Genomic DNA, 14654 nt, shown 5'->3' with positions numbered 1-14654 from the left:
AGCTTATCAACTTGAGTAAATTTATTTTAAATTTAAAGTTGATGGAAAAAGAGTACAGGGTAAAATAATTACCAAGATTGAGATAGTTTTTATGTACGGCTTCATAAGCCGTCCAGAGTATATTTTTTAATTTCGTTCGCTCAGGTCGACTACCTCCTGGTCCAGTATCCGGAGTCCCTTCATTTGGATTTCTACAGTAAATTAAATATTTTTAAGTTATAATAATAATAATTAATAGGCCATTCGACAGCCGAAATGGAAGTAGATTTTATGATATATATATATATATATATATATATATATATATATATATATATATATATATATATATATATATATATATATATATATATGTATATATGTTAAAAATGTATAGCCACAATCGGAGGAATTGTAAAAGTCACAAAAAAGTTTTTTTTAAATATTATTCAGAAACTAATGCAATAGCAAAACTTCATTTAATGAATGGTAAGATGATTAATTTCTTTGGTCTAGTCATATATATAGGTATGAAAATTAAAGCTTATTGAAAGAGCTTTCAGATGCATTTCATAAAAATTCAAAAAGTTGCCACATTCAAAATTTATCAAAGAATCAGTAGAAATATGAGTTTTTGACATTTTTCAAATTTTTAAATACTGTAACTTGTAAACTAATCGATCGATTTTACTCATCTTCGAACTTGATTTCCAAAATCGTCTACAGAAAATGTATGTTGAGTTTCATTGAAGTCCGTTAAGAATTTTTGACACTATTGTCGTGAGAAGCCGCGTTCTATCGTATATGGGTCATTCAATCTCAATTCAACGATATTGCAAAAAAAATTGTTTTCTAATTTATTTTACTAGAAGTTATTCGCTCAAAAATTTAGTTTTTCAACATAGAATTTTGGGAATTTTTTTGAAAAAAATTAAGTGTTCCGTTGAACGACAAACTAATTTTTTGACTAAAAATGGCCGAAAAAGCATTAAAAATTTTTTGTTTCTGATTTTGAATTATTTTTCAGAAAGAGCGTTAAAAATCAAACAAAATGACCCACCATGACGTGAGATTATCATAACTATAGTCAAAGTTATATCCTTTTTAAGCAAAAATTATAACTCCGGAAAGGGTGGAGATAAAGAGCTCAAAATTTAGCTGAATACTTCTCTCTACATGTATGAAAACATATTGAAAAATCGAAAAGGGTCACCGTCGCAATATCGTTGAATTGAGATGGAATGACCCATATGTATCAGCTCGTCGAGCTGAGTCCGGAGGAAATAGAATTCTTAAAAAATTCCATCATGAAGACAAATACAATATTTAGATTTCTATGAAATCTACTAATAATAATAATAATTAAATAATAAACTTTGTTATTATTAAAATAATTTATTTATTTAAAATGATACTAAAATAACTCATCAAAGTGGATACATATTTAGATTTTAGTGGTACCGAGCAAGCAGATGAGATGAACAACATTTAAACAAGGTATACTTTATACTTTAGGTACTTACCCAGTACGAGCAAAGTTTGTAAGATATAATATAACACTTTCAGACAACGTTATCTCAGCCCTTGTATAATTCTTTGGCCAGTGAGCTAAACCACCCACTAATGGCGCTCCAAAGAAGTATGGAAGTTCTTCGCCGTGAATACATCCTAGTCTCTGTAAACAAAAAAATTTAAATAAATAAATAACTTAAATAGTCAAGGATATTATAAATCATGGACATTGAGTACGAGATCACTTAAGCAGGGATTCTACTAAAATAAACTAAACTTTGTTTTTTAAAAAGTTGTTCTGTCTTTGTTTCGGGTTTGCTAAACTTTTAAAGTTATGAGACTTTACTAAATTTTGTGTCATCATTTACTTTACTGTAACTCAATAATTGCTTTAGAGAAATAATGTTTTATGTAATTGATTATAAGTTAATTTTAAGTCTGAGTTTTAAATAATTTGAATTGAAATTTTTTAATAAAGTCGCAAAAAAAATGATTATAAAGCAGCCTTCAATTGTAATTTTCTACACGGAAAAAAATGATGCTCAAAATTTTAATAGTTTGTAGTTTATTTTTGACTTAAAATTAGTATATTCGATACTAATATCAAAATATAATTATATATATTACAAAATGGCTATTATTTATATTCAAATTTGATACACATAGAAGAGCAAAATTTGTAATTTCGTATATTTAAATTAATATGAAAAAGAATCGATAAATTTGTATCTACAGTTATTTGTTACAATTCAAATAAACATAGACAAATTTTAAAAATTTACCACTTATTCGATTTATGTATATAATAAATCAATTTATAATAACGAAAAAATAACATTTTATATTAATTATCAGTCAATGGGATAGAATTTATAAAATAAGAGTTAAAAGTTTTCGGTATTTTTATGAGCGAAAAATCAGTATCTAGTATACTAATTTTTCATTTTATTATTTACCACTTATTCGATTTATGTATATTGTAAATTAATTTATAATGATGAACAAATGATAGTTTAAGCTAATAATTGATCAGTGATATCGAATTTATAAAATAAAAGTTAGTAACTTTTGCAATTTTTCGGCTGGAAAAATCAGTATCTAAGATAGCAATTCTTAATTTGACCAATCATTACTTTTTAATAAATGTATGCTATAAATTAATCAATTTTCACTAATAAGTCACGTATTTATATACCTAAAAGTAATAATATTTACTTATTTTTTGAAATAATTGATAGTAGTTTTTAGGAATCTACAAAAATCAGTAAACTACTTTGCATTAAAGACATAATAGTACTAATTATTGATAACAGATTCCACTTTTTACTATTATTTATTCATTTTTAATATTCTGTTTTTTCCGTGTAAAAATGATTTTTTTTTTTTCAGAGAAGTAAAAAATTTTTTGGCGCCCATTTTACTTTGACTATTTCATATCGTTTTGAAATTCGTTACAAAGTAACAGCTGAAGAATTTTTTACAAAAATAACTTTAATTTTTTTTTTCAATAAATTTTCGGGACATTCCATCATATCCACTTTCCCCTAACTTCGAGTAGAATTTTTTTAGCTTTGATTATTATTTTTATTGTGACATTGTATAGAATTTGAAACAAAAATATTTGTTATTTAATTACTGAAGTAATTTTGAGTCTGAATTTTTTTGAATTCCAAAAATTCGTTTCATCGAACAGTAAATAAAATTCTAGTTCTCGCAACAAATAATTAAATTATTAATAAAAAAAAAATTTACATGTAAATATACAAAGATCTGTCATGAAAAACCCAGACTTTAACTTCAGAGCAACTTTATATAAAGAGGATAAAATCTTATCCTCTTTGACTTGAAGTTGTAACTAAAGAAGGCTTGCAGCAGCTCTAGTTCCACAGCCGAACGTCTTATTACTTAGAATATAAAAGTAAAAATGGAGAAGAATATTAATAAAAAAAATGTAAAATAAAACAAATAGCGAAGTGAGTAAAAAAAATAGGAGTAAAAAAGAATGAGCATAACATTGGAATAAGCAATGAGTTGCTAAATCTGGTACCGAGTAGAATGAATTAATCTAAAAACTCAGCGGCTAGGATACGATGTTGGTTAAGAATTAAATTTCTTGAACGTCGGATTCAGTAGGAAGTTGGTCTGTAGGGAACAGGTAAATATTTCTAATACCCGGTGAATAAGAAAGAGATAATACTAGTAAAGAGAGAGTTTTAGATGTTTCGTGAATCCCGGGGGCTGTTGGTTTTAGTGCGGTTTACTGCATTACATATACATATATAATATAAGTAAGAGAATAACAACAAAGACGATGTAGATTAAATTAAATACATAAGTTAAATGGTAATGAAATATATATTTATGTTTCTTGGTTTCAGTATTGAATCGTAAACGTGACTTGTACTTGTTTGAGTTTATAGTCTTAGTTAATTAATTTTGACAGAGGTCGATACTTGGATTGACCTCACCATTCTGCTACTATATGTGTGGGTGTGTGAGTATCTATATACCAGAAATGTTCTCTTGCTCTTTCTTGTCGTACTGTTCTAGAAACTTTGGTGATCAGATAGCAATATGAATTACGGGTCTACGTTATCCCAGTGTCGCAAAGGTTGGGATTGGCGCCCAACGTATTGCGATCTTCAACCTTCCGGCATATCGTAGGAAACTAGGAAATTAGCCGGGAAATTAGTAGGATGCTATGAGTCACTGAAGAATCTATTCTCTGAAGAATTGAAATTATATTAAGTTATTACACCCAAGTATTCATATTAATTATCCTTTTTTTTTATTTTTGTAAGTAAGGTAATTACGTGCTCTTATTTATTGGTGATCTTAGAGATATATTAATTAACCAAGAGGGTACTGTGAGTATTATTTCGTTCCTGATAAGTATGGATTTATTGTCATTTTACGTTATCGCATATTTTCGGTGCTTAAGTTTAGCGCCGAGACCCGGGCTCGAACGCTAGACTTTCAACGCACGGCTACGGCTGGCCATGGGCTACAAGCTACTAATTGATCTTATAGATATCGAAATTAATTAAACAGATACTGCTGATTAATTGAATAGCCAGCAATCGACAGATATCTGGACTGTAAATATTAAATTTTACATTTTTATAGTAATGGAATTCGCGGATTAAATAAAAACTCGATTGCATGGTGAAATATTTCGAATATTTTTTAAATATGTATTCATTTTTTTTTTTAATTTATTAAATATTTTAGAAAATATGAAAAACGATTGACCCTGCGGGAAAACCCTAAAACTTCCCGCTGTTTACGAACTCAGGGAGCTGAGTCTAGATTTTCGATCGATTTTCTATAGGATTTCTTAGACGACGGTACCGACTAAAATTAAGGCTTCCGTTGGATATTTGGAGGCCTCGGGGATATCAGAAATTCCTTTTGGAAGAACGCTGGCAGGTAGAAGTGAATGAAAAATCTTTTTCTCAGCAACGACAAACATTAAAAAAAAAAATTCATTTTAATAAAATTTTAGGAGTATCCCGTATTACCTCCCTTCCCTCCCCTATATTGTTTTATGGTTATCGACTTTTATAAATTAATTAAAATAACCTAGCGATATTTATTATCCCCCATGAAAAAAATTTATAAAAAAAATATATTTTTCATATAAAAAAAATATAAATATGTATTTTAAATAGCTAACTTTTGGCCGATTTTCGTATGTATTTTATATATTTTAAATGTATTTTAAATATATTAAAAATATATCTTAGAACATATAAAAAATATATATTTATTTTAACTAACAACCTAGGAAAAAAATATATAAAATTTAGATAAAAGATATATTGCACGCCTCGGAAGCGAAGCGAAGAGGTTGTGCTTTATAACCGACCTGTCAAGATCACACGATATCCACTCATTAAAGTGTATATATTTTTTTTCTATTACTCTTACACATTATGAAAAGCACATCAATATAAAGCTGAAACACTAATAAATAATCCTGATACTTTTTTTAATTTGTCTAATATGTATTAATATAAAAAAAAGTTCATTAAAAAAAATTTATCGTGGACGTCCATTAGTCTGTGGTTCAAAAAAACGGCGTGGTACGGATATCTCGAGAACGACTTGACGAAACTACTTAATTTTTTTTTCAAAATTTTCAGAAATAAACAAAGAAGGTTCCTTTCGAAAATCACTACTGTAGGCCTTCTCGTTTTTTTAAAAATAAATCATTACGGTTAAAACCGGCAATCTTACATGTAAACAAACACACACTGCCGCCATTTTTCATTAGGAATGTTCTCCTTATTTATTTTTTTTTTTTACTTTTATTACCGTATATTTACCATGGAAATTTCTATGGGAAAAGAGCGGGATGTTCAATTTTATTCGAAATTTAACTTTTAAAAAAAAACATAACATGAGCGTTCGAGGCGTGCACTTTTGGATTTTCCAAATTTTTTTTTTTTATATATGTTTTTTATATTTCCAACATTATATTTTTTGTGTACTCTAAGATATATTTTTAATATATTTTAAATACATTTAAAATATATAAAATATATACGAAAATCGGCTAAAAGTTAGTTATTTGAAATATATTTTTTACACATATTTTATATATTTTTTATGTATTTTTTTCATATGAAAAATATATTTTTTTTATATTTTAACATGCATTTTATTTATAACTTTTTTTCATAGGGGATATTTATTGAAATAGTGATGTTAATTAATAATGGAGTATACTTACATATATATATATATATATATATATAAATATATATATAAGTATATAATTTACGTATATTTTATATTTTGTTATAAAAGGTAAATTATAATAATAAATTAAATGAGTTTCTTCATAAAAAAAATTTATGAAGTTTAATTTGACAGGAGTAATAAAAATTTAAATTGAATTATCGTTATAAATTATTTTAGTAAAATTCAATTAAACTCTTATAAATATTAATTAAATTTAGTATGACAGTATGTACCTGAGGATAATCTCCAAATTTAGTTTGGTAATCAAAAACATACAAATAAGAATTTCTATGAGATTGGCTGTGGAGATCAACGGTTTTGGTTGCCGGCGCCACAGTATTGGCGTCACCCAACGCTTCAAGGGTTTCATCTCTGAAAATAAATAAATTAATAAAATTTTAATACATGAATTTATAACTATCAATATTGCGACATAATTATTAATTAACAACAGATTCATTGTTGTTAATTCATTCAAATAATCGCTTTCAAATTACGGCGACAATAAAAAGATAAAATTAAGTAAATAATAAAATAATAATAATAATAATATAATAATAATAATAGTAATAAAAAAACTATAAAGTCACGGTGATGCTGGATGAAAAAGTTTTTCAATTTAATTGACGCTCAGCACGGAGAGTTGAAGAGTGAATAAGAGCGGCACTTTGAAATGAATCGCGAGAGGAGTTAACTGGTACAGTACAAAAGTTCGTTTGCCGGTAATTAAAATTCGAACTCTTGCAGTTGATTATTAACAAAAAAAAAATAAAATAAAATTAAAATTTTATTATAATTAAAAACATAATAATAATTAGAGTTTGTTAGAAAATTGATTATATTAGTAGTCGAAATATGTTTTCAAGTATCTGCTTTTAAAGACCGGAAATAATATGGAAAACAGTATATATATAGATATATATGTATAGTAAAATGATACTTAATATTCATTGTCTTTTGCTATAAAATTATAAAAACTCATATACTGCTGATCTAATTGAAAATATTAAAAAAAAAATGATAATAATTATTTTACTACAGACCATCTGAATTGTGTAGTCGGAAATTAAATATTCTAGAAGTTTTTTAAACTGTTTGAAAAAATCTAATATTTAGATAGCTTCTAAAAAATTTCGGGAAATTTAAAAAGTAAAAATTTTCAGGTGTTTGAATTTTATGAATATTTCAGAAATTTTTTACTTGTTGAGACACTAGAAAATTTCAAAAATGCAAGAGCATTTCAGGAATTTCTGGAATTGAGTTGAATATTTCAGAAAAATTTTAAGTCCTTGGGGACACGAGAAAATTAACCCTAATTCTATGTCGTTGTTTTCAGCACCCGTAGACCTTGAACATGAGTCATCAATGTCCACCGCTCATTTAATTAGTTTAATCTGTAAGGAAAAATCTGAAAAAATTCATAGATCTTCGTTGGACCCTCAATTATGCGATAGAGTTGTTGGCAGAGCCGAAAATCCCTTTTTCATTAAACATTTTCATCAAAATTCGGAAGCATGTAGGCTATTTACAGTAGAATATTTAAAAATTCATGGACACAAACGACTCATGTTCAAGGGATTAGGGTTAAAAATACTACTAGAAAATTTTGTTTCAGAAACTAAGAATTTACTGAAATATTTTGAAAAAATTTTAATTTCTTGGAACTTAAAAAATTATTTGTAAAAAAAATAAAAACTATACTGTGGGGTAGAATACTACACTATAAAAAATTTGCAGAGTGAACGCGGATTAAATGCGGAGCAGATGACAGTTTTTTTATTTCATCCCCTTGGAGTGAAATTCACTCCAAAGGGAAGTTTATTTCAAATTTAAGCTCCGTATCGGAGTGAATGCGGATTTAAATAAAGTCCGTAATCGCTCCGAATTCACTCCCGATTTTTTACAGCGTAGTTATAAAAATAATAATGTACCTGAAAATCGAAACGTTTTTCGCACAACGAAAATGAAAAAAATTTATGTAATTTGACTTTAAAGATGACTTAAGGGGTAGTTGGGGTGGCCTGCAATTTTCGGCTGACGTGCGAAACTTTTTAGAAATGGAGATCCAGTAGATCATTCATTTATCGATTCGTTTTTTATTTTCGTTCCGAGAAAAACGTTACGATCTTCAGGTACATAAATAATAATAATAGTAATAAATTTACCTTATACTCGCTGGATGTTGTATAGGTCTCTCCCAATCAGTGTATTCATTAATAATAGTTGCCAATATTTCTGGCTGATGATACGTGTAAGTATTTCTCACAAACTCTCGTAATATTTTCGTCCGACGATCTGCTTCTAATCCGTACTGAGAATCGTCGGATGTCAGTGAAAAATATGACTCCGTCCGTACTACCCCGACCATGAGATCATATCTAAATTACAAAAGTAATTACTTGTATTTTTATTTAATTACTGATATTAAACTAAAATTACCAATTAATTAATTTCTATTTTAAATAAAAGCAAAAAAAAACATCAGCGTATTTAGTTTGACGTAGATTTGTTAACATTCACTTGATTAATTTTATACTTTTATTTTTTCCAAACGTTCGAAAGACTTTTTTTACACGCGTACAACACATAAACCCTGGTAATGAGTTTTCTGTTTTATATATCCTTTGATACAGTATTTGTTATTTGCGCGAGCGCTTCTCATATCCCTTTTAAAATAAACCAACACTATTTTCCGGCAACCAAAAAAAAAAAAAAAAACCCATACCATCACAGAGAAAAATGCTAAAAAAATTAACCAAAAAAAAAATTTATTTTTGTAATTTACTATAAAGTTATGATAAAATTTTTTATTAATTAAGTAATTGATAGTTAATTAAAAATAAATTACTGGCATAACAAAACTGATTAAAAATTATTTATTCAAATAAGAAAACTTGAAATTAGCGGGAAATTTAATAAATAGCTGGACAATTACGTACACTTTGAATTATACGTTTAGTACATGGGCAATTAATTACCATGAATTTATGTTTAATTATTGAAATGTGATAATGAGTGTATGACAAAGCCCATCATTTAACTAAAATATAATTTACAGATAGTACTCCTCTAATTATACATTAATTACAAAACTCGCGATGCTTAAATTAATTCGGGGTGCGTCATGGAACTTATGGAAAATTACTCATAAAGGCGTACTCGTGAATTCTGTATACATTTTAAACTCACGAGATACTTTACTACATACATTTACATTCTATATGTTAATATACAAGTGTATGTATACATATACATATACATATACGAGCTATGTAATTTCAAATATTTAACTGTCATATATTCATAATAAAATTAAATTCATCACATTTATTAACTAACATTTGAAAATTATATTTATCATTTTACATTTTTATTCAGCAAACAAAATTTCTACTAAAATAATGAACGCCTTTGATAATTTAGTTTTTTTTAAAAATGTAAATAAAAAAATTTGCATAATTAAAAAAAAAGATTTTTTTTACACAAGTTTTTTATTTTTATAAGCGTATTCATGAAATACTGTATACACACGTCAGCTAAAAGTACTTTTCATCCTTTACTTTTTCATACTCTGAGCATTCCTTTAGTGTTTTAAAAAAAAATGTTTTTTTTTAAATTTTATTTTGAGATTTTTTTTGCCTTTGGGCCCTTGGCTTTAAACTTCTGCTAGTTAGTCTGCCCTGTTTACTTTTCTAAATATTATATATACATAATCCATATCTTCTTGCTCTAAGATTATATTTATTTTTCCCGTGTAAGCAAAAGAATTTTTAACGCTCAAATAAAAAGTGGCTTTGAAAAATTTTGATTTTATTTATTTAAATTCCCGTAGCCTTTGCCGCTGCTTTTGATTAAAGATTCAGCATCCAGCGGTTTAATATTAAATTAACCTGTAAAGCTTGGGCTGAGATCGCCGATTGTTTATTAAAAAGAGCATGCATTAATTCAGCAGTTTACAAATAGGATAAGTATAGTATCTCGGTAGCAGTAGCAGCAACAAATAATAAAATAAATGTATTCCATTGTCTAGGTTTGGTTTTCCCCGGTGAATAGCTGCAGTTAAGCATTCAGTCGTCTCTAGCTGACTCTCTATGGGATATTCAGTTTTTGCGAAAGCTCGTGGCTAATTTCTGTTTCGTTTACCTACTACCCGGAGACATTTTCTCTGTGTAATAGAGCTTATTAACTTTTACGATAGCTCTCTAACCACTTCTGAATACTACTTGTGCCGGGCTGGCTCCTGCTATTCCGGCATTAAACCACTACTTTTTATTTATACTATTTCCCTTACTCTCTTTATTTGGCTTACTCTTTTTTCTCACTTTATATACACCTATACAAGATATTTCTATGCTATAACATTTTTTATTACATCCCTCAATATCATAAGTTATATTTATAAAAGTCGAACTCAGCAGTAATTGAATTTTTTTTAACGAGCTAAGTATCCAAAAAATTTCTGATAATCCACACGGTAAGAAATGCATGGCGTTCAGCACCATGCTGGTATGGTCTCAAGACAGATACTAAAATAGTATGTGAAATGTTCCAAGACAGTATTGTAACGAGTCCCAGAAGTATGGCGTTATTTACTATACTGTATAGTACTGGAGCTACTGTATTGCTCACACGTATGCATAGCAGGCACGGCGAAACAGCATGACCCTGAGACCCATACTTCAATGCCAAGGGCACAATGCTACTAGTTTTTCCCGCTATAATTTTTGGCGTGTCAATCAATGTATACTATCGTATTACCACCAAAACTATATAGATATCGGCCAGAAGCAATGTGGATACGGCGATACAGTATGGGCCTGACGGCCATACTGACATTGCGGCGTCCGCGACAACTATTGCCAATGTTACTATTTCCGCAATGGTTGAATCATCTATGCATACAATTTTATAACCTTTAAAAATCTTCGATACCATACCGTATGGCGTTCACGCCCATACTGGCATAGTAATATCCGCAAAATACTTCTTACCGTGCACTAGAAAATTAGCGGAGTGAACGTGGAGTAAATCAGGAGTAAATGCGAAGATGATACTGTTAGCCGACGTCTAATAATTTTTGGATTTTTATAAAAACGATGAATTATAAAAAAAAAAATATTTAAAAAAATTACACTTATAGTCTTTTAAATTTTCTACATGTGCATTTTTTTAGTTTTTCTTTTTCTTCAAATTTAATCGTTGAAAAAAAATCCAAACATTTTTAATTGTCTGCTAACTTCCGGATCATATGCGAAGCGGATGACTGTTTATTTATTTAATCTCCTCGGAGTGAAATTTACTTTAGAGAATTTTAATTTAAAATTTGAAATCCGGTTTGGAGTGTAATTCACTTCTAAAAAAAGTTTATTTTAATATTAAAACTCCGAATCTTAGTGAATGTGGACTTAAATAAAATCTGTAATCACTTCAAATTCACTTCTAATTTTTTACAGTGAGTCAAATAAAATAATCTGTACATAAATTAACAATTGATAAGAGTAAAAAGTGTACCTGCTGAGCTTAGCAACAACATCCTTCCGGAGTAGAATATTATTGAGTGTATTGATAGTGTCAACTTGGAGCGTGTAGTCTAAATCCTCAGGATCTCCGGGATCAATGACAACGCCGTCAATACTAGGTCCAAAGGCCGGGGCAAAAGCCAGTCCCTCGACAGGAACGGACAAGAGATTTTCCAGTGGGACGGCTCTCAGACATCGGAGCAACAACTGGGGATCATGGCTCACCTGTCAAATCAATTGAAATGAATTACTTTTATCTGTAAATAAAACTTATGCTCTGATTTTATTTTCATCATTTTTTTTTATGTTTAATAAAATGTGGATTTTTTATTTTTTTATACGCCCGCGTTTAAGCGTATTTTACAACTAAAGTTATCAAATGAAAATTTTCGGGCATGTATATATGTACATATGTATGTGTGTCTGTTTTTTTTATTTCTATTTTATGAGCACTAAAAATCCAATCAAAGTGATATCCTCGTGAGTTTAACAAGGTCACTATGAAATAGAGTTGACGCGACGTTAATTATTGTATCTGTTTTCCATTTAGTTCATTTTGTGTGTGATGACATACAACGTGCAGAAATGTTTGCTGTTAAATAATCGTGTTGATAAATTTATTCACAATTAGTTTGTACTGTACGCTCATAATTTATATCCCATTTTAATGGATACTAATTTTTAAAATACTTTCAAGTCAATACCCCGAAAAGCCAATTGTATTTCATTATTTTCATTAGTCCTAATTGAATTTTGTTATTCGATATAATGAAAACACATGACAACGTTTGGGTTTATATTACTCGAATAACAAACAAATCGAGATTTAAAGTAAAAAAAAAAATTGATCCGCATAAAAAATATGTTTTTTTATTTACAACAACTTATAATTTGTGTATTTAATTTTTAAATAATTAAATAGTACAAAGTTTCATATAAAACTTCAAATTATCGGTGGCTCGAAGGACCAAAATGAAAGACTGAGTGGTGAAAAAGAAGAGACATGAACTTCTTCAGGACTCAGAGAAGATTAAGAGACAGGTATTGTTCGATTTTCGCGAGTTACATGAATGCACTGGGCGGAATTCTAAATTTTCGGTGGCTCGAGGGACCAAAGATGAGCGATATAAGTAAATAAGAAGGTTGTCAGTAAACTGCAAGTAACTTACCGCCGTGCAATTCAAATATTTAGCGACTTGCATCGCATAAGACGCAGCCCCTCTGACCAATGCCCAGGGTGACAACGCGCTGCCTGACATCAGGACGCTCCGATGAAACAGAAGACCTAGAAAAGTAAAATTTTAAAAATAAACATGAAATCAACGGTTAAATGTGTGAAGTGGTTTGACGACGTGGCGAATAAAGTGTAAAGGTCGGATTGATCAATGATGAACAATCAACGGTGCAGACAAATTGCAGCACTTTTATACCCTTTATACTAAACCAATCTCCGCTGCTGTATCAGTGTACCTGTACTCGACTATTCTGTACCTACACTACGGTGTAACTAGTGTAGACTACACCCGGGGATAGGGAATTTGATGTGTTAGCCGTAGCAATTCGTACCACTACTACGGTCAGTCTATCCAGATGTCGACGATCGACGTCGAATTGGCCACAGCGTAAATGGAGTTGCTGCTCTGGCAGATCGTTTCTAATACTGGACTTTGTGTATTGGCTTTGGTGAAGTGAAGGGCTTGGTATGCTATGCCATGGGCTTCACATACATTTATATACATGTACATATATAGACATATAGTGTACCACGTTTAATGAATCACGCCCAGTAGAAAGCAGTCCAGTTACGGAATGTAAACTTGATGTTTACGAGTATATATGTATATATATATATATATATATATATATATAAGGGCACCCAGTAAGCCATAGATTCGTTGATTATACGGTATATTGAAGGGATGATGATCAAAGCGATAACAGTGCTTGAACGTTACGTTCATTGATGTGAACCAATTTAATCAATCAGTTTGTTGGTCAGCATGATTATTTTCATTAGTTTTAATAACTTTCGATACATCAAAATATATAAGCCGTTTAACAATGGTATATTAATTCATTCTGATTGACTGTAATAGATGTCTAAAGCTGTAGAGTGGTACGAGGCATTGACGGAGAACTTTGGTAGTTTTCATAATCGATTTGCTGGTGTAATAGTTGTTGGGACATAGGTTGTCCTAGTCGGTGACTGTCCCGCGGGACTGGTAAAAAGAGTACTTCCGAAAGAATAGACTGACGGTATAGGGAGGGAAAGGGGGAATAGTTGTGAGAGAGAGTCTTTTCGTCTTGTTCTCCTTCCGGGAAATCTTCCGAGCGCGGAAGTCGCACGACGGGATAAACGAGAAAACGACCGGGGCGTACATATTTTTTTTTGTTCATCTTATCCGGGACGAATTTATTTTATTTTTTGTCCTCGATCAAGACTCAAAATGCTTGCCAGTGCTACTCCTTTTCCCGATGCCGTTCTCACTTTCTGAGCTTTAGTATTTTCATCTCGCTCTAGTTCTGCCTGGTGACAGCTTTGTGGTTATATCTAAAAAAAGACATTTTTTATCTCTCTCGTACACTCGCGTCGACACCACTTGTCCTTTCTTTATTTTCTTATCTTTTTGTTATTCTTCTTGTTATTACCGTTTTACATTTTTTTTTATCATCTTCATTTTTTTTTCACTATCCGCTCATTTTTTCTTATCCCGATAAAGCCGGCATATCTGAATCAGGTACTCCAATTTTGTGCAATTTTAGTGATAAAAGATGTTTTTTTATTATTGTTATTATCATCATCATCATCATCATCATCATCATTATTATTTTTTTTCCAGCTTTATTTTTTTGTCTATCTTCATTCTGATTTTCTTGGAGAGACTCGACGTGACCCAA

At 29.7% G+C, this 14654-nt stretch overlaps 1 protein-coding gene across 1 annotated transcript in view; it reads right to left on the bottom strand.

Annotated features, from left to right (window-relative positions):
* The window catches only part of LOC130670316 (neuroligin-4, Y-linked), a 150216-nt gene that overhangs the window by 3048 nt on the left and 132514 nt on the right, over positions 1-14654 (bottom strand). The window contains exons 4-9 of the mRNA XM_057473670.1: positions 12926-13041; positions 11749-11981; positions 8403-8615; positions 6471-6609; positions 1503-1654; positions 73-191 (exon numbers count right to left, since the gene is read on the bottom strand). Coding sequence (XP_057329653.1) covers positions 73-191; positions 1503-1654; positions 6471-6609; positions 8403-8615; positions 11749-11981; positions 12926-13041 — 972 coding nt within the window. The remainder of the gene's footprint in view (positions 1-72; positions 192-1502; positions 1655-6470; positions 6610-8402; positions 8616-11748; positions 11982-12925; positions 13042-14654) is intronic.

Source organism: Microplitis mediator, chromosome 6 (assembly GCF_029852145.1).
Source record: "Microplitis mediator isolate UGA2020A chromosome 6, iyMicMedi2.1, whole genome shotgun sequence".
Taxonomy (NCBI): domain Eukaryota; kingdom Metazoa; phylum Arthropoda; class Insecta; order Hymenoptera; family Braconidae; genus Microplitis; species Microplitis mediator.
Note: the sequence above shows the minus strand (reverse complement) of the source record. Positions and strands in the feature narration are given on the sequence as shown.